General features: G+C 53.7%; 1 protein-coding gene across 1 annotated transcript in view; it reads left to right on the forward strand.

The window, feature by feature from the left end:
- Positions 1-2,382: 2,382 nt before the first annotated feature.
- Positions 2,383-21,676, forward strand: part of ddo (D-aspartate oxidase) — a 216,476-nt gene continuing 197,182 nt past the window's right edge. Inside the window, exon 1 of the mRNA XM_038799172.1 lies at positions 2,383-2,580. Within this exon, the coding sequence (XP_038655100.1) occupies positions 2,545-2,580 (36 nt within the window). The 5' untranslated portion in view covers positions 2,383-2,544. The remainder of the gene's footprint in view (positions 2,581-21,676) is intronic.

A 21,676-nucleotide genomic window follows, 5' to 3' on the forward strand; every position in this document is an offset into this window, starting at 1 on the left:
TTGACATTGGCTGGAATTTTCTGATCGTTGCAATTCAATTTTCCCGCTGGCAGCTGACCACCGCCAGCGGGATTCGCGATGGTATGGGGTGGTTACAATGGGAAATACCATCGGGTAGGAAGATAGAATCCTGTCGCCAGCGAATGGCATGCGACGGAGAACCATGCAACTGGCGGACGGGAGAATCCCGCCCATTGTCGTTACCGGCACTTATGGTAAGAATGGTGCCTGCTTCTTGTCATCCCAAAGGCTGATTCTCGTCGTCCCAAAGAGTGATTTCCTCCAACCTGAAATGGGCTTCTTCATTAATAGTGGAGTTAACACAACTCCACACAATGGAATTGTCCCAAAGTCCATCTTCAATTCAAATTGAATAAATGAATCCCATGTTAATTTGATGTTGTTACAGATTATAAAGTGAAAAACCAGAGGCTCAAAAGAGTGATAGTAATAGGTCCAAAATAACGTACCGGTCATAAACCGTCTTATAAATAAACTGTTTTAAACCTTTGCCTCGCAGGATAAATGTTCAGCGTTGCACTTGCTTTACAATTGTCCTATTTTATTAATCTTATACTGAAGTGGTGTAGATAAATATTGAAACCAGACACAAAGTCCGTTACCACTGGGCACAGCTAAGTTGTGTTACTGAGAAGCGACCGACATCCAGTTGAGCAAAGTCTTGATTTTATCTTTTTTTAATGTATTCTATTACAAATGTGCAAAAAAAACAGTAATATACGCAACAACAGTCTTACATGAACAGTACAATGAAGTTGCTGTGAACCATAGAAAGTCACACAAGTCCCCCAGCCAGGCCTCCAGCTCTGGCGGCATATCCGACCTCCGAGGGCAGCAAGGTGGCGCAGTGGTTAGCTCTGCTGCCTCACGGCGTCGAGGTCCCAGGTTCGATCCCGGCTCTGGGTCACTGTCCCTGTGGAGTTTGCACATTCTCCCTGTGTTTGCGTGGGTTTCACCCCCACAACCCAAAGATGTGCAGGGTAGGTGGATTAGCCACGCTAAATTGCCGCTTAATTGGAAAAAATGAATTGGGTACTCTAAATTTATTTAAGAAAAAATTCAGCCAGGTCCATTGCCGGGCAATCAGAGAAGCGAAGGCCACAACATCGGCCCCCTTACCCTCCATCAACTCCGGCATTTCTGGGGCAGGATTCTCTGAGCACACGCCGGGTCGGAGAATCGCCGGGCGCGATTCGTGCGACGCCGCCCTGACGCCGGTCCGCCGGTTCTCTGGTTACCGATTCTCCGCCCGGGATGGGCCGGCGCCATTCACATCTGGTCTTACCCGGCGGGACCTCGGCGTCCATCCTGTCTGGGGTGGCCTTGTGGGGGGGAGGGGGGATCGGTCCGACCCCGGGGGGGTGGGGGACCTCCAGCAGGTCAATGGTCTGTGCCTTCTGATCTCTGACAAGAGAGAAGGAGATTAGGTCTCTTTGAATGGAGAGTCAACAGCGAATTTCAAGATGTTGCAAATATCTCTGGCCCCAGCTTGGAGGGACCCCAGACACACAAAAGTTAATCACTGCAGTTACTTCAGAGCCACTGGCAATATGGTGTTACCCTGCTCTGTGGCTGGTGGCAGCTTTTAGTGATGGTGCCCTTACTGAAGCACCAATGTCTCATGTTCCTAACTGAGGTTCAGATAGGGGAATTTCTGCCTGAATATCCAGACTGTTTCTGAGCCGCCTTGCAGAGGGACCTGCTTCTCCTCCCCCCTCTTCCAGCATGGCCTCTGTTCATTCTTACTTTGTCTCTGTATTCACAGGGGAATGTCTACAATTGCATCAATGTCTGGCAGCAACTGGATTGTGGAGAATAAGTATTTTGGCATCTGATACACTCTGTAGGGTTGTGCATTAGGAAAGAACATTGGAAAGCTTTAAAAATCTATACAACTCTGTCCAGCTGGAATAAATGACACGTAAGTAGCTGATGATCTCTTTAAATAGAGATAGTGGGGAGTCCTTCTAGTTGCTCAACGTGTGTTCAGTTTAAGAGTATTAACTGGATTATTGAGCTCCGAAATGTCATTGATGGCACCAATTATTGCACAACTTTGGACTTTGTGACCTGCCTCCTTCCAGCGGACATTAACTGCGCCCACACTAATAACCAAGGTGATGTCCGGCACTGTTTGCAACTGAGATGGGTGCATCGCTCGGTGGGGGGGGAAGGGGATAATGCCCTGGCACTGTCCCCTGGCATTGCCAGAGGGCACTGCACCGGGACAGCGGCCGTGGGGGTTACGCGGGGGGGATGCTGCAGGGTTGGATGTGGGGTCTATTATAACCTTTGTTAAAGATGATGCCCCGATCGTTAAAAAACTAATTTGCTAGCGGACAGTTGTCCACCTGATGATATGGCCTATGTTCTCAATAATATCGCAGAGAAAGCTACCGTTAGTCCTGGTGGCTTCAACACCACGTTTATTGTCTACTGCCACGTTTGGTGAGAAAAACATGATAAGCTGCTATTCAAAATGGAATTGGACTGTTAACTGACAAAGACGAATGTGTAGCAACGATGGGCCGAATGGACTGTAACATTTCCATGGTGACTGTAAGTCTTTTTTTCCGCCTTGGATTTAAGTGTCTGTAAAGGCGGCATCGGTTTTAAGCATTGTGGTATCATCGGGGCCCTGTAGGGATAAAGATTAGCTGCGAATAAATATTTGAGATGCAGTCTCGTATATTTTTAAGCAGGAAAAAAAAGGAGGCTGGCTTTCACATTCTTATCCATAAGTGAAGAACAGAAGCCCAGCTGTAAGTGCAAGGATAATTTATTGATGCTGTAGTCTTCCAAATGAGAGTTACAACCAAGTTAATGACGTGTCCATAAACACACATCATCAGACTTTGAAAACCTGTCATCTGTTAATGCCTGATGGCAGTTCTAGGTAAACAGTCCAAGGAAGGTTGATCCGGTAAATATTGTTTCAAACAACCGGTGACGCGGCCAAATTAAACAAGATTGAAAATCAGCATACACACTGAAAGTCCTATAAACTCCACTGACTGCAGATGATGTGGATGTTAGTGTCAGTGGTGGGGGGGAGGGGGGTGCAGGATGATTCAAGCTTAGCAATTCCCTTAGTGCCGATGTACCATCGGATGTTCTGCAGAACAGAAGCTGTCCAGCCGTCTATCCTTGTCATGACCCAGCCCGAGCATCGCCGGGTCCATGGCCGCGCATGCGCATGGCGGCGTCCTGTAGCAGCCGTGCCGCGCGCTTCATGGCAGACGCAGCCCGCGGACATGGACTGCAAAAATAGTTCCCCCTGTCGGCCGCACGTGCACCCCGGACCCCCCCCCCCCCCCCCCTACAGGGCCTCCAGTCCCAATTGAAGCCTCCCCTGCCCGTGGATCGGCCCTCCCCCGACTGTGGCGGCGCTGGGCTGAGTCCGCAGCCGCCACGCTGAGTTCACGACGGGTGAGACCACACTTGCCCCACTCTGTCGGGAACTCGGCCAGTCGGGGACGGAGCATCGTGGGGTGGGCCTCAGGCAATGGCCTGAGGCCGTGGATAAGGCGTGCGGCGCACTCCTGGAGTACAGCACTTTTCAGGGGGCGGAGCATCTCGAAAGCGCGCTGCCCCCGATTTGGGCATCATCGGGGGTTCTCCGCCCTGTCACTGAACGCGATTTCTGCGGAGAATCCAGCCCAGGGTTACTTACACACAGGGGCAGGACCTGTGCCAGCTACTGGCGCGCTCACTATGTGACCAACACTTCATTATTCATATTAGGAGGTGGGCCTAAGCTGCCTGCTCTGTGTGAACAGTTCAATCAATAAAATCTTCTTGGCTCCTGCTCCTTTGCTGCTGGGCTCCATCTTGGTATAGCCATTGATCTCCATTGCAATAGATTGGTGGACAGCTTCTGTTCTGCAGAACATCCAATGGTACATTGGCACTAAGGGAATGTGGTGATCCACTGTGTTAACTGTGTTCACCTGTATTAGGGGATGTACAGTGGGACCTACGCTCCGGGTTCGCCGATGGCCCCTGCCGGCTGGCTCCGCCCACAGGGGGCCGTATAAATAGGCATGACTCCTCCTGATTGGCCATTCTGCTGGCTGCAGTAGGAGGCCACGCATCTGACTGTAATAAAGCCACAGTTGTACCAATCTGACTTTTTCGTGCAATTGATCGTGCATCAATTTATTACAGTCAGATTTTCCACATTATGGACATCAGGATCAAACCAGATCGCCTGCAGCTGGATCCACACTCGCCAGACGCCAGAAAGGACTTTATTCACTGGCTGGCTTGTTTTGAGGCCTATATCAACGCTGCGACCCCCGCGCCGACGGAAGCTCAGAAGATCCAAGTGCTTTACTCCAGGTTGAGCTCCAGTGTGTTTCCGCTAATCCAGGGCGGCCCGAATTACGCAGAAGCTATGGCTCTCCTTAAAGAGAACTACATTCAGAAGACGAACACACTCTTTGCTCGGCACATTCTCGCCACTCGCGTACAACTACCTGGTGAGTCGATCGAAGACTTCTAGCGGGCTCTTATCCCACTCATACGTGACTGTGACTGTCAGGCCATCACGGCCACTGAACATTCCAATCTCCTCATGCGTGATGCATCCGGGACGGGGATTGCGTCGGACCCCATCCGACAACGACTGCTGGAAGGGGCCATGCTCGACCTAGCGGAGACCAAAGCCTTAGCGCTCTCCATGATGGTCGCATCTCACAACGTCCAATCCTACCCCGCTCGCCGCGCGGCCCACCCCTCCTACTCCTCTTGGACGACGCAAACGGCCCCCCCGGCTGTGGCCACTCCTGCTCAATATGCCTGCGCCGTCCGCCACACCACGCACCCTGGGGGTCCCCACTGTTATTTCTGTGGCCAGCAGAAGCACCCCCGCCAGCGCTGCCCAGCCCGCGCCGCCACTTGCAAATCCTGCGGTAAGAAGGGCCACTTTGCGGCGGCTTGCCAGACCCGCGCAGTTGCCGCTATCGCGCCCGAATTCGCTCACTTCCCCCAGCCGATCGCACAATGGGTGCCGCCATCCTCTGCTCCCGGGGCCATGTGCGACCAGTGGGCGCCGCATCTTCTCCCCCCCAGGTCCACGTGCGGCCCGTGGGCGCCGCCATCTTCCCCTCCACAGGTTCTCCGGACGCCGCCATCGCCACTATTTGGTCTTCCCCACGGGACTGGAACGCTGGATCCGGGTTGCTGACGCTCCACATCTGAATCCTCGGACGACCACCCGCAGCTCGCCTCTATGACACTGGACCAGTTCCATCCCCACAACCTGGCCACCGCTTCGACGACAGTGGAAATCAACGGCCTCTTGCCTACTGGACTCTGGGAGCACCGAAAGCTTCATCCACCCGGACACGGTAAGACGCTGCTCCCAACGGATCTCCCTGGCCTCCGGATCCCACTCTGTCCCAATCCGAGGGTTCTGTGTGGTCAATCTCACTGTCCAAGGTGTGGAATTCAGTGGTTTCCGCCTCTACGTTCTCCCCAACCTCTGCGCTGCACTATTGCTGGGTCTGGATTTTCAGTGTAATCTCCAGAGCCTCACCCTCAAATTCGGCGGGCCCCTACCCCCACTCACCGTTTGCGGCTTCACGACCTTCAAGGTTGACCCCCCTCCCTCTTTGCCAATCTAACTGCTGATTGCAAGCCCGTCGCCACCAGGAACAGACGGTTCAGCGCCCAGGACAAGACCTTCATCAGGTCCGAAGTCCAGCGGCTGCTTAGGGAGGGTATTATTGAGGCCAGCAACAGCCCCTGGAGAGCCCAAGTGGTGGTGGTTAAATCTGGGGAGAAAAACAGGATGGTCGTGGACTACAGCCAGACCATCAACCGGTACACGCAGCTCGACGTGTACCCCCTCCCTCGCATATCTGATATGGTCAGTCAGATTGCACAGTACCGGGTCTTCTCAACAATTGACCTGAAATCTGCCTACCACCAGCTCCCCATCCGTAAATCGGACCGTCCCTACACTGCCTTCGAGGCGGACGGTCGCCTCTATCAATTCCTTAGGGTTCCCTTCGGCGTCACTAATGGGGTCTCGGTCTTCCAAAGAGAAATTAACCGAATGGTTGACCGGTAATGACTGCGGCCCACGTTTCCGTACCTGGACAACGTCACCATCTGCGGCCATGGCCAGCAGGACCATGATGCCAACCTTGCCAAATTTCTCCACACCGCCACTCTCCTTAACCTCACCTACAATAAGGAGAAGTGCATGTTCAGTACCAACCGCTTAGCCATCCTCGGCTACCTAGTCCAAAACGGATCCTGGGGCCCGATCCCGACCGCATGCGCCCCCTCATGGAGCTCCCCCTACCCCACTGCCCCCAGGCCCTCAAACGCTGCCTTGGGTTCTTTTCCTACTACGCCCAGTGGGTCCCAAACTACGCGGACAAGGCCCGCCCACTTATACAGTCCACTCAATTTCCCCTCATGGCCGAGGCACAACAGGCCTTCACCCTGTATTAGAGCAGACATAGCCAAGGCCGGGATGCACGCAGTGGACGAGACATTGCCCTTGCTGCCACTCTAAACCAGGCAGACAGACCCGTGGAATTCTTTTCCCGCACCCTTCATGCCTCTGAAATTCGACATTCCTCTGTTGAAAAGGAGGCCCAGGCTATCGTTGAAGCGGTGCGGCATTGGAGGCATTACGACTTGGCCGGCAGGAGATTCACTCTCCTCACTGACCAACGGTTGGTAGCTTTCATGTTCAGCGACACGCAGCGGGGCAAGATCAAAAATGATAAAATCTTGCGGTGGAGAATCGAGCTCTCCACCTACAATTACGAGATTTTGTATCGCCCTGGCAAGCTCAACGAGCCCCAGACACCCTCTCCTGAGGTGCATGTGCCAGCGCACAAGTAGACCGACTCCGGGCCTTGCCTTTGTCACCCAGGGGTCACTCGATTATACCACCTCGTCAAAGCCCGCAATCTGCCCTACTCCGTTGAGGAAATACAGACAGTCACCAGGGACTGCCAGGTCTGTGCGGAGTGCAAGCCGCACTTCTACCGGCCAGACCGTGCGCGCCTGGTGAAAGCGTCCCGCCCCTTTGAACGCCTCAGCATGGATTTCAAAGGGCCCCTCCCCTCCACCGACCACAACACTTATATCCTCAGTGTGGTCGATGAATTCTCCAAATACCCCTTCGCCATCCCATGCCCCGATATGACGTCTGCCACCGTCATCAATGCCCTCACCGCCATCTTCGCTCTGTTCGGTTTCCCCGACTACATCCACAGCGACAGGGGATCCTCATTCATGAACGATGAGCTGCATCAGTTCCTGCTCAGCAGGGGTATCGCCTCCAGCAGGACGACCAGCTACAACCCCCGGGGAAACGGGCAGGTAGAGAGGGAGAACGGGACGGTATGGAGGGCCGTCCAGCTGGCCCTATGGTCCAGGAACCTCCCAGCCGCTCGCTGGCAGCAGGTCCTCCCGGATGCATTACACTCCATCCAGTCTCTACTGTGCGCCGCCACAAATAACACACCCCATGAATGTGTTTTTAGCCCCACCAGGTCCATCCCTCCTCCCCCTGCCCACGCTACAGGACGAGGAAGACGTCGGCACGCTCCCGGAGTCATCCAACTACTGGCCAACACCAACGTCGCCGACGCCGACACCGCCAGCACCGACTTCGCCACCACCGCTATGTCGCTCCCAGCGAACCGTCAAACCACCGGACAGGCTTAACCTCTGACGGGCACCATAGAACATAGAACAGTACAGCACAGAACAGGCCCTTTGGCCCTCGATGTTGTACCGAGCAATGATCACCCTACTCGAGTCAACGTATCCACCCTATACCAGTAACCCAACAAACCCCCCCCCCCCATTAACCTTATTTTTTAGGGCACTACGGGCAATTTAGCATGGCCAATCCACCTAACCCGCACATCTTTGGACTGTGGGAGGAAACCGGAGCACCCGGAGGAAACCCACGCACACACGGGGAGGACGTGCAGACTCCGCACAGACAGTGACCCAAGCCGGGAATCGAACCTGGGACCCTGGAGCTGTGAAGCATTTATGCTAACCACCATGCTACCATGCTGCACCAGACTACAAGATGGACACATTTTTCTCCCCCTCCCCTCTGCAAATTACTCTGTATATAGTTCCACGTCACCCCCGCCGGACTCATTTTTAACAGGGGGTGAATGTGGTGATCCACTGTGTTAACTGAGTGCACCTGTATTAGGGGATGTACAGTGGGACCTACGCTCCGGGTTCGCCGATGGCCCCTGCCGGCTGGCTCCGCCCACAGGGAGCCATATAAATAGGCATGACTCCTCCTGGTCAGCCATTTCGCCAGCTGCAGCAGGAGGCCACGCATCTGACTGTAATAAAGCCACAATTGTACGAATCTGAGTCTTTCGTGCAATTGATAGTACATCAGGGAATTGCTAAGCTCGAATCATCCTGCCCTCCACTAACACCAACATCATCTGCAGTCAATGGAGTTTATAGGACTTTCGGTGAATGCTTCATTGGGAGGCTATGATGGTTGCCAATTTGCTGGGGACACAAAGATAGGTAGGAAAGTAAGTAGTGAAGAGGACATAAGGGGGCTACAAAAAGATATAGATAGGTGAGTAGGCAAAAATCTGACAAATGGAGTAGAATGTGGGAAGGTGTGAAACTGTCAATTTTAGCAGGATGAATAGAATAATTTGATCTGAATGGTGAGAGATTGCAGAGGGCTGAGATGTAAAGGGATCTGGATGATTTAGTGCATGAATCACAAAAGGCTGGTATGGAGGTGCAGCAAGTGATTAGGAAAGCTAATTGAATGTTATAATTTATTGCAAGGGGAATTGAATATAAAAGTAGGGAGGCTATGCTTCAGTTACACTGAACACTAGTAAGACCTCATCTGGAGTGTACAATATTGGTCACTTTATTTTAGGAAGGATGAAAATGTATTGGAAACAGTTCAGAGGAGGTTTACCTGGAATGGGCGAGTTCCCTTTGAGGAAAGATTGGGCAGAGGCGGGTAAGAGGCCACTTGATTGAACATTAGGTTGGAACATTCCCGCCGTTCACTCCGGCAGGATTTTCCGGTCTCTCAGACGGCGTCATGGGTTTGGCAGCAGCGAGGGGTGCATTCAATAGGAAACCCCATTGATAACAGCAGGACCCGAAGATCCCGCTGTCGGCCAATAGCGGGCCGCCTCCTGCCTTCGCGGGTTTCGTGGCAGGTTACTCGATAAATAGCGCCCATTGACAGGGTGGGTGTGGAGAGGGTATTTCTTCTTGTGAATCCAGAACTAGGGGTCACTGTTTAAAAATAAGGGGTTTAAAAATAAAGGCCCAACCTGTTCATGAATGGATGAGTGAAAGGGTGAGTGTGATGGGTAGGGTGGGATAAGTCATAATTTTTATTGTCACAAGCCAGCTTACATTAACACCACAATGAAGTACCGGCCTCCCCGAACAGGCGCCGGAATGTGGCGACTAGGGGCTTTTCACAGTAACTTCATTGAAGCCTACTCGTGACAATAAGCGATTTTCGTTTCATTTTAATTTTCAAGTTACTGTGGAAAGCTCCTAGTCGCCACATTCTGGCGCCTGTTCGGGTACACAGAGGGAGAATTCAGAATGTCCAAATTACCCACCAGCACGTCTTTCGGGACTTGAGGTAGGAAACCGGAGCACCCGGAGGAAACCCACGCAGACACGGGGAGAATGTGCAGACTCCGCACAGACAGTGTCCCAAGCCGGGAATCGAACCTGTGACCCTGGAGCTGTGAAGCAACAGTGCTAAGTACTGTGCTACCGTGCCACCGCAAGTGGTTGAGTGCGTCGTCCGGCCGGGCGGGGTTGTTAGTTGGGTGGTAAGCAGATAGTTGGATCGAACCGGAATAGTCAGGACGAGGTGACGACGAGGGGCTCGGGGCTGGTTTTTCAAACCGTACAGTTTTCTTCATTATCGTTGTGTGATACTCTCCGTGAGAAACCCAGCTCTTCTTCTTTTCTTTTTTTTTGTATTGTGTTCGGTAACTGTTAGTTGAAGCAACAATAAAATATTTTCAAAAAGAAAAGAGTAAGGCAGAAAAATAAAATGGAGTTTCTGTCTTGTAAACTATGAATTGGTAATTATCTCTAATTATATCAAAATCACTCATAATCTCTCCTGACTGCTCGCCGTGGGGGTGGAGGGGAAACGGAGAGGGGGGTGGGGGTGCGTGGATGATGTAAATTGCTATGGAAATGTTGGCAGATATCCCAGAAAATAGCTGCTGTACCAGGGCAGTATGACACAAGCAAAACTGAATTAATCCCTCCACACATCACACTTAATTAACAGCAAATGTCTGTCGCCACCTTCCCCCCCGCCCGCCCGCCCCCTAATCAGTTTTGGCCAGTTCTGCCAAGTGGAAGAAGCCTTGTGAGCTACTGGTGTAAGCTGGTTCCTGTGGTGTAAGTGGGGACACTGGATGCTGGATTTGAGGTGGAATTGCGTGCTGCATTGAAGCTGGTGTTAGTCAATAGTGGCAGGCTCAGGGACAGAAAACAGAGCAGAGGTGTTATTATCATAGAATTTACAGTGCAGAAGGAGGCCATTCAGCCCATCGAGTCTGCACCGGCTCTTGGAAAGAGCACCCTACCCAAGGTCAACAACTCATCCCTATCCCCATAACCCAGTAACCCCACCCAACACTAAAGGCAATTTTGGACACTAAGGGCAATTTATCATGGCCAATCCACCTAACCTGCACATCTTTGGACTGTGGGAGGAAACCGGAGCACCCGGAGGAAACCCATGCACACACGGTGAGAACGTGCAGACTCCGCACAGACAGTGACCCAAGCCAGGAATCGAACCTGGGACCCTGGAGCTGTGAAGCAATTGTGCTAACCACAATGCTACCGTGCTGTTAATCAGCTTTATCTTTAGAAAGATGCTCTCGCAGGTTCCTGGAGTTCTCTTCTGTCACCCCCAAAGAAGAATGAGGAAGTTTTGATGCACCCAGCCCTGGACCCATCTCAGCCCCCAATATAATTCCAGAGCCCCAGCAGCCTTAATCACCGACATAATCCCCACTTCCATATCAAGCAACACCGGGCGAAATTCTCCGCACCCGCGGAAAGTCGTAAAACCGTCGTAAAAATCGGGAGCGTTTTACGACGGTTGCGAAGGCTTCATTTCCCGACGGATTCACTTCCTGGAAATGGGCTAGTAGCGCGGCCGCGTCAATTACGTGCGTGATGACGACGGAACGCGACAACGACACGATCACGCCCACGTGACGCCGCCCGACGCCGTAAAAAGGCGCGGGCGACCACAGAATCTGTCGGGCAGGATGTCGGAGCCGAGGAGAGCTGCTCCTCGCTTTGTAGATGCTGACGTCGAGGCGCTGCTCGATGCCGTGGAGCAGAGGAGGGGCATCATCCGCCCGCGGAGAGGGCATTGCCAACCTGCCAGCGCGGTACGCCAGGCCTGGCGTGACGTGGCTGCTGCCGTCAGTGCTGTGGGGCAGACCCCTCGCTCAGCAGAGCAATGTAGGAAGAAGCTACACGACCTCACCAGGTCTGCCAGGGTAAGTGCCATGAGGGTGCCCCCTAGTCACAACCATCCCTCCCCCTTAACTTAAGCACCCCCACCCCGGCACGGGAGGGGGGGAGAGGGATTGGGGCAGAGTTATTTGAGGGTGGTTCACAAAGTTGTCACAGACCCAGCGCTCTGGCCCCGAGGAGAGATGCAATCGTCTTATGACAACTTGCCCCCCCAAACTGTGCCAGTATCTGAACGGACTGCTGATACCTACCGTTTTGTAATGATCTACCTATGTTCCCTCCCCCAACAGGCCAAGGCCGCTCATAACCACCGTGAGCGGCACAAGACTGGAGGGGGTTCGCCCAACCTGCACCCCCTCAGCACCTTTGAACAGAGGGCCCTGGACCTTGTTGGGGGGTCTGCCACCCGCGATATCACGCAATGCGAGGTTGGCGGAACTGCAGCAAGTGAGACAACCCTCCCTGACAAACACTCACCCCTCCCCCATCCTCTGTCCCTTCACACACCCTGCCCACTGGGATACCTCCCCCATCCTCTGTCCCTTCACACCCTGCCCACTGGAACCGTCCAGCGGCCTGCCGAGCAAATCGAAATAACCCGTCTCATTCTCTTCCCTAGGACGTGATGCCGAACGACCAGGGCCGTCTGCCTCCAGACGGAGACAGGAATCTGCCGCCACCTCACCCGGGGCCTCACAACAGAGGGTGCCCGATCAGCGGGCAGCCCTATCCGCCCCAACCCAATCTGCGGACCAGGACACACAGAGGGTTCGAAGTCCACCACCACCACCAGAAATGGCCAGGGACAACCCTCCTGTCGCTGAGCAGCCCCACACCCTGGAGGAGGCCCTAAACATTGAGAGCGTCGGGCTTGCGGCACTGCTTTCTCCCACCACATCCATCATCCCAGAGACACACACCCCGGCTGGCCTATTTAGTGATGAGTCTCCTGGGGCACAGTCTGGTTGGCACATCACAGCTGAGCAGGTACAGCAGGTGGAGGTCGGAGCAACAGAGGGCCCGGACTCGCGGAGGCCAGACCAGGCCCAGGATGCAGCTGGCTCCCAGACGTTTTCTGAGTTCCTGGAGTTTATCAACCCACCCGCACAGCCGATGCCTCAGGAAACCCAGGGAAACAATGGCGGGAGGAGGGCAGCCTTCCTGGCTCTGCAGACGCTGTTAGAGGAGTCGAACCGCGTCCAAGAGCAGGGAGTGGTGCCGCTCATGCCAGAGACCCAGTCCGACACCGCACGGGTGGCATCCGCGGTGGAGGCAATGGGTCAGGTTATGCAACACGTTGGGGTTAATGTGCACGCGTCATCCTCGGCCCTGGACAGGGTTGCCCTCTCACAGGCAGCAATGTGCCAGAGCCAAAACGACATTGCCGGCGCCCTGCGGGCCATGGCCGAGTCTCAGCAGGTCATGGCCCAGTCGCAGCAGTCGGTCGCGGAGACCATCAACCGCCTGACACATGTGCTGGATGGCGTCGTGCACACACAGGTTGATATCGCACAGTCCCTGGCAGGAATGTCTAACTCCCTGGACTCCGTCTCTGCAAACCTTCGGATCCTGGTGGATACCGTTGCAGGCCTCCAGGACTGGCAGCGCCAGGTGTCGGTGGTGCGACGGGGCACCTCCCTGCTCGCACCTCTGTCCCAAAGTGAGGCCCGGGGGCCACCGGGCTCCCCGAGGGAGGAGGAGGTTTCGGGGTCCGTCCCATTAACTCCATCACGGGACGTCCCGGAATTCCCGGCCTCCCCCCGTCCCATCCCTGGTGCATCGGGTGGGCAGCAGGCAGAGCAGGGTGGCACAATGTCACCCGAGACGCCCGCAGAGCAGCCTGGCCCATCAAGGCCTGGTCGCCCCAGGAAACGCTTAGCCAAGGAGAAACGAGTCGAGGGGGGCGATTCGCAGCAATCCTCCTCCACTCCTGCTGTATCATCTGGGGAGTCACTTAGACGTAGTGGTAGGGCCCGTAACGCAACTAAGAAAGACACTGAGTAAGTTGGCACGGGTGAAGGGCACAGTTTAGTTGTAGGGGCTAGGGCACCTGTAAATAATTGTTAATATTAAACGCACTGTTCCACCTTACTTGTAATACCGTGTGATTGTTCCACAGCCACAGGAATCGTGATGGTGACCGAGTGTCGCTAGGGGTGACGGGTGGTGAAACCTCGGTGCCGGGTGTGCAGTCCCTGCCCCTACCCCCTCCCACAGCTAGCCCACGCGGGCACGTGATGGAGTGTCAGTGACGAACTCTGCGGCCACCAAGGTGGATGGTTCAGCTATTGCCATGGGTCAGACTCTCTCTAACGATTCTGAGCTCACAGCTCTTCGCAGAGCGGGCTGTCATCATTCCACATGGCACTGATCACACCCGCTGACACAGCCATCAATGTTGTGCCATTCCGTCTGCACCCAGTGATAAGCGTCATGTCGAAGTGGAGCAGTGTACACTGAGGGGGGGGGGGGGGGGGTTGTGGTGGTGGCAGTTGTGTGGTGACCCTCTGCATGACTAGCGATGCAGGTGGTGGTTTGGTGTTCATCGGGGACGTCACATGCGATGCGTGAACCGTGCTGCCACCAGGGCGTCGCGTGCCCGCCGTCCTTGCCGGGTCCGTCGTGCCGCCTCCTGGACATCACCAGCACCTGGGTCGTGTCTGCGTTCTGCGCCCGCCACTCCGCCAGCCTCCTCCTCCTCCTCCTCCTCCTCCTCCTCCTCCTCCCTTGCCTCCTCCTCCTCCTCCTCCTCCTCTGTGCTGGCACCACTGCCACTAGCTTCTCCCTCCTCCTCCTGCAACAGGTCATCTCCCCTCTGCATCGCGATGTTGTGCAGCGCACAGCAGACCACTACAATGCGAGCGACCCTGTCGGCCTGGTACTGCAGGGCCCCTCCGGAGCGGTCCAGGCACCTGAATCTCATCTTCAGGAGGCCAAGGCAGCGCTCCACCACACCCCTGGTTGCTGCATGGGCCTCGTTGTATCGTGTTTCCGCATTGGTCTGAGGCCTCCGTATAGGCGTCATCAGCCAAGACCTCAGCGGATAACCCCTGTCGCCTAGCAACCAGCCCCTCAGCCGGGGGGGGGACGTCCCTCAAACATCGCAGGGATGAACGACTGCGCTAGTATGTAGGAGTCATGCCCACTCCCTGGGAACCTTGCAGAGACGTTCATGAACCTCATGTGGGGGTCGCATACCACCTGGACATTAATGGAGTATGTCCCCCTCCTGTTTGTGAACACTTCCTTGTCCACAGCAGGCGGGCGCATGGGGACGTGAACACAGTCGATTGACCCCTGAACCCTCGGTATCCCGGCCACACTGGCAAATCCACGGGCTCGTGAGTCTTGACTTGCTTGGTCCTCGGGAAAGGTGATGTAGTGGTCCGCGATGGCATAGAGGGCATCGGTCACATCCCGGATGCACCTGTGCACCGATGACTGGGAGATCCCGGAGACGTCCCCGGAGACTGGAAGGAGCCGGTAGCATAGAAGTTCAGAGCGACCGTCACCTTGATGGCAACCGGGATCGCGTGTCCGCCCCCCGTTCCACGTGGGGCGAGGTGCGACAGGAGTTGGCAGATATGTATCACCGTCTGCCTACTCAGCCGGAGTCTTCTCCTGCAGGTGATGTCCGGCATTGTTAGGAAAGAGACCCGGACACGGTACACCCTCGGCTTTGGTCGTCGCCTCTGGCGCCGTGGCTGCACCCTCACTCTCTCCTCTTCCTCTTCCTCCTCCTCCTCCCCCCCATGCTGCTCGAAGACTGGCAACTCCTCGGCCCTTCCCTCTGCTGCTGCAGCTGGCCCTGCAGCCACTGCGGGTTGTGGGTGTGGATGCTGCTGCATCTCCAAATCCAGTAGAGCGGTCCCAACCACTGCGCAGAACATTGCCGTTCTGTTCCCATACATCGTGCTAACCTACAGAAGGGTGGTGGGAGGCAGAGAAACGGGACATGTTAGACGGAGGTTAGTCGACACCTCGGCAGCCGCCAGCCATGGGATACCAGTGTGTCCCGGTGGCCTGGTCGCGCTGCTGACACGCGGTCAGCCTAACCCCTGGTCACTTTCTGCATCCAACGGCCAGTAAACTATGGCCTCCTCACGGGTGCGTCAGTGGCCTGTGTCCGGAAGCCACAGGGGAACCAGCGACCGTGTCCTCGTCACCGGCACACCATGGCATGCTGGCAGACATATTGTTACGGGGTTGGACGGCTCACTCTCTACCTAACCCCCCCCCCCTCCGTCGCTCCCCACTGCCTCCCCCGTCTCCCCCACTGCCTCCCCCGTGGCCCCCCACTGCCTCCCCCGTCTCCCCCCACTGCCTCCCCCGTCTCCCCCACTGCCTCCCCCGTCGCCCCCCACTGCCTCCCCCGTCACCCCCCACTGCCTCCCCCGTCGCCCCACACTCCCCCCGCTCTGGACCCCCTTCCGTTCTCAGGGATGCCTTCCCCGTTGTGGCCAGACTCGAGCGGTGCGCTGAGCGGTGCGCTGAGCGGTGCGCTGAGCGGTGCGCTGAGTGGTGCCCTGACCTCCTCCAAGCTGTCGTCAGCCAGGCCGACTGGTTGACGAATTTAAAAAGCAGGTGTGTTTCACGATGTGCAAACAGGGCGCCATGACGTCGGGACTTCGGCCCATCCGGGCCGGTGAATAGCGGGGGGGGGCTATCAGTGGCGATTCTGGTCGTGTCAGGGGCGGGAAGGAGGCGTTTGTCGGGAATGGCGACTCCGACATTTTGCGGGGTTCGGAGAATAGCGGGAGGGCGTCGGAACAGCGTCGCCGTAAAAATTTCCGACGCCCGCTATTCTCCGACCCGTCATGAGTCCGGAGAATCTCGCCCACCATCTCTGCTCGCCAGCTTTCTTTTTGTTTTGTGGCTCCTTCATTGTATAAAGGATGATGACAACACATCACTGTTCACGTCAATGAGCCCATTGTTGCCCCACTGCTACAGCAGGTCATTTTCTCAGACAATGATCTCCCTTTGATTTTCAATGAAGAACTTGCAACTCGACTTCAGTGCCCCCCTCCCCCGTGGCAGAAATGGTTTCAAATATGTGCTGGTTGTAATCGACACCTTTACTAAATGGGTAGAAGCATTTCCCTCACGGACAAACACAGCAAAGGCCACCGCTAAGATTTTGATCCAACAGATATTCACACACTGGGGTCTCCCAACACATTGAGTCAGACCAAGGTTCCCACTTCACCGCCAGAGTCATGCAAAATGTTTTAACAATTTTTGGAAATAGGCAAAAATTCCACATAGTCTATCACCCCCTAATCCAGCGGCATTTTCGAGAGAATGAATCGCACTCTAAAAGCGGCCATTACAAAGATGGTGCAGCAGAATAATACCACATGGGACCCAGTTCTCCCATTTGCCCTTATGTTTATTCGGAACACTGTTTCCAGTTCCACAGGATTTACCCCCCACACTCTCATGACCGGACGGCCCATGAAGGGAATTGAATATTTATTGGGTCTCGATTTGGCAAGCCCCACAGTCACCGCCCTCACCCACAAAAAAACAGTCCAACAAGTCACAGAGAATATTAAAGCAGAACAGCTCGCTGCAGCTGTCCAACTAGGCGCTAGAAGGAAGCAGAGTAAAGCCTGCTTTGACAAAACCATCCACCCCGTAGAGTACACAGTCGGTCAGCAAGTAATGGTTTCCCTTTACAACCCCAGTTCTTTCCTCTCCCCCAAATTTGCAGGACCCTACTCCATTTCGGACAAAGTGAGCCCCTCCGTGTACAAGATAACATACCCCAATGGCAAAACTGGTTGGTTCCACATCAACCAACTCAAAGTCTACGGATCTCAATGTAGCCACTCCCACCACATCTCTCTGTCAATAGGAGACGATCAAGCCCCGCCCATCAACAACCTAGTCCGATCCCTACGCCAACCCTCCCCCAGCCATGCCAGCACGTCCACGCCCACAGACCCAAACTTGTCTCGCCCACAAGTACAGACTTTCACGTTGAACTTGACTCCAACGACAGCAACAGCCTCCCCGAATTGATCACTGCCCCTGACCACTGGTGCAATCCCTCTTCCCACCCCAGCCCCCGGAACCATGACTCAGATACCTTTGGCCCCCTATATGCCCTCCCCCAGCCACCGCCACATCCACTGCCATAGCCACCGCCCGACATCAGTAACTTGCCCTCCACTCCCACCGCCCCATACCAAACAAGCCCCTCTTTGACACTGCGGCAACTCTTGTAGACTGGTAAGACACGCCGATTCCGATTATCCAACGGCCCACGCGGCCATGGAACAGAAACGGCAGATACGGGTCTGGCAACCGGGAGATGGTGATGATTCAGATACTGACTCTCGTTTCAGTAATGCTTTTCCAAAGCTGTTTGATACAGAACCCTGAGGTGTCCAGATGATATGAATTACGGTGTCCTAATTTCTGATGGAGCCTGCCTGCCTTTTTTCTTCTTCTTTTCTTCCCAATACATGGTTTTAATTGATGTCAGCCTGACATCCAATTTCTTGATACAGTCATAGTTGCTCTCCTCACAGACACACAGACGCAATTTACTGACCAATGGATGTTAAAGGCACAATTGTTGGATCTCACATGACTACAAATTCTTTCCACTCATTAGATCACCCAGGGAGGGAATAATGGCATTAATCCCCGCCCTGCCTGAGGACCCCAAATGCATCCGGTCAGTTAAGCTCGGGTAGTAGAGCAACGGCACTGATCACCGCCCTACCCGGGGATTCCACCTGTTCTTGCCCTGCCACGGCCCACACGCACCTCATGTTCCCGTCACCTTGAGTACTCTGGAATGGTTCTTACGCTTTTCACTGTCTTTGGCAGGTCTTAGTTTTCCCTTCTCTGCTCTCACATTGTGGTTTAAAGAATGTCCTTTGCCACAGTCTGTACATCCCTTTACCTTCCGCGACCCTATGGTTGTTCCCCACCTGCTATTTACACATATGATACACTTGGTTGCCACATATGCTGCTACACGCAAACTACCTCTGGACTCTGGGATGGAGAAACTTTATAAAACTGGCCACCCTAAAATTTGTCTGGTTAAGATGAGCCTCAGCCATCACTGGTTGCAGTAAAGGAAAGACTGGACGGATAAATTGTCCGCCCACTCCCCGCATCGACCACCAGCTGTGAGAATCTCTGCACTTACAAAGAAATAGTTGGCATGTCCTGTCTCTCAAAATAGTATTTTTTTTTAAATGAGGGAGTCACACATGGTGACGATCATAATGGGTAAATTGGAGTAAGGAGAGAAAGACAAATGAAACAAGATATTAACCAAAGATAATAACAGATACTATCAGAAACGGTCCTAGGGTTGGTGGCGCCCCGGGCAAGCTGAACTTCGGCGCCCTTCGGAGGGGGGGGGGGGGGCTCCGTTCACCGGGGGGGGGGGGGGGGGGGGGGCGCCGGGGTGACCTGGTACATGATCGGGACCCACCGATCGGCGGGCCGGTCTCTCTGTCGGCAGGCCTCCTTTCTTCCACCGGCGAGCCTGGATCCATCCGCCATGTTTGTGCGGGGCGGCTTGGGGGAGGGTGGCCACCGCGCATGCGCTGGTTGGCACCGGCCCAACTGCGCATGCGCAGGACCCAAGTCTTTTACGTGGAGCCGGGTCTATGACGCCGGTCATGCACTCCTTGATGGCGCCCCGGGCGACTGCCCGAGTTGCCGGTACCTTGAGCCGGCCCTGGATACTATGCTTGCACCCCCAGGATTACGCAGTAAACACAGGATGAAGCAAGGATGCTGGCATGCGTTTGGATCCTCGCTGGACTTCTGCAACTGCGCGCGCAACGGACTATTTTAATGTACACCACGCCAGGCCCGAACACTACCACACAACATGATACCCCTAGCCTGGACACTACACCACACACAAAGACAGACACCGAAACCCCTACTTGGTGGGAAAACATTGCCAAATGGAAACCCCTTTCATACACAGTAGAGGCCCTTTTAGTAATTGCAATAATCTGCAGTGTCATCCAGATACTCCGACCCTGTAAATGGTGAGTCAAAGCCTCCCGCTCCCCGATATATATACTCCCAGCCCCCTTCTTTGGAATTCAACAAAACTGAACAAATGTATTAATTGCTGCTAAGAATTAAAACCATGTACCTCTGTAAACATTACCAGAATTAAGTAGAAATGTAATGCTGCTGTTTCAAAATGTTTGTACTGTACGGAAGTTCTTTTTGATAATTGCCAGCAGCATGAGAGTAACTTAGATAGTGTTAGTTAGATAGTATTAGTTAGATAGTGTTAGTTAGATAGTGTTAGTTAGATAGTGTTAGTTAGATAGTGTTAGTTAGTAATCAGCTGTACGGATAAGTTAAATGTTTAATAGTGAAATGTTTTATAGTGACCCGTTAGAGATTAATTAATGTATGTGTTAATAAATATTAGGTAAATGCCCCAAAACATAGGATCGGATAGAGTAGAACCTAGCCTTGACCAAGGGTGACCGGTACACCAAAGATGGACGGGGATCAATAGTGTGATCCACCACGCTTCGCGTTCAGGATCAAGAGGACGGGATGTAGCCATCTGAGATGGCCACCTGCAAAGGACCATGGGAATTATGGCCTACCCAGGACTCAGACATTTACGGAGCTTCTCTGTATTTGAAACACAGGTAGCTAGACCTGATCGAAACCCCCGTTCGTTTGCATTCTAATGGCCCGTTCCCCAGAACAATAGGACTCCAATCAAGAAGCCACTACAGCCACAGACTGATTGGCGCCACACCTCATTCCTCATTCACCTGAGGAAGGAGCAGTGCTCCGAAAGCTAGTGTTTGAAACAAACCTGTTGGACTTTAACCTGGTGTTGTAAGACTTCTTACATTGTGGGCGGAATCACTTATTGACAAATCTGCATATCAGATTGTTAAAGGTTGTTACTCAACATAATATTGTTTTAGCATATCTGCCCATAAATCTGCGACACAGCTAGTCTCACTCTAATGTGCAGATTCATGAGGTACCTGAGGCACCTCCATGGTAGAGGTGCCTGCTTGTCCTCTCCTGGTGATGGAGAGCACAGAAGGCAACCTTGCTTCAGGGGTAGAATGAAACAGGTGCATTTTCTCGTGCCCATTGTCCTGCTTCTATGGGAAAAGAGATGTTGGTCTTTTTTGTGGTTTATAAAGTTTCAGTGACCTCCCTGATACAGCAATCGGCTGGCAACTGGGAGACGTGACTGATATCTTGGCTCCAGTTAAGGTGGATAGTATCTCGAGAGACACAGGCAGTGCTGTTCATGCCCTGGTTACAGGCTTGAGTTACAACTGCAAATGACATAGCTCAGTGACAGTCTCCTCTGGCACCTGACACAATGTAAGAAGTCTTACACCAGGTTAAAGTCCAATAGGTTTGTTTCAAACACTAGCTTTCGGAGCACTGCTCCTTCCTCAGGTGAATGAAGAGGTATGTTCCAGAAATATATATATAGACAAAGTCAAAGATGCCAGACAATGTTTAGAATGCGAGCATTTGCAGGTAATCAAGTCTTTACAGATGCAGAGATAGGGGTAACCCCAGGTTATAGAAGTGTGAATTGTCTCAAGCCAGGACAGTTGGTAGGATTTCGCAAGTCCAGGCCGGATGGTGGGAGGGGTGAATGTAATGCGACATGAATCCCAGGCCCTGGTTGAGGCCGCACTCATGTGTGCGGAACTCATGTGTCCCACTTTCTCTGTCTGTTAGCTTTGACAAAGAGTCATCGGACTCGAAACGTTAGCTCCTTTCTCTCCCTACATACAGATGCTGCCAGAGATGCTGAGATTTTCCAGCATTTTCTCTTTCGTTTCAGATTCCAGCATCCGTAGTAATTTGCTTTTATCTGTCTATTACTTGCTGCTTGTGCTGTTTGGCACACAAATAGTCCTGTGTTGTAGCTTCACCAGGTTGACACCTCATTGTTCGGCATGCCTGATGTTGCTCCTGACATGTTCTCCTGCACCCTCCATTGAACCAGCGTTGACCCCCTGGCTTGGTGGTGGTAGTAGAGGGGGACATATGGCAGGCCATGAGGTTACAGATTGTGGTTGAATACAGTTCTGTGATTAACCCTTTCCTAACACTGTGGGCTGGATTCTCCATTCCT

The sequence above is a fragment of the Scyliorhinus canicula genome, chromosome 6 (assembly GCF_902713615.1).
Source record: "Scyliorhinus canicula chromosome 6, sScyCan1.1, whole genome shotgun sequence".
Taxonomy (NCBI): Eukaryota; Metazoa; Chordata; class Chondrichthyes; order Carcharhiniformes; family Scyliorhinidae; genus Scyliorhinus; species Scyliorhinus canicula.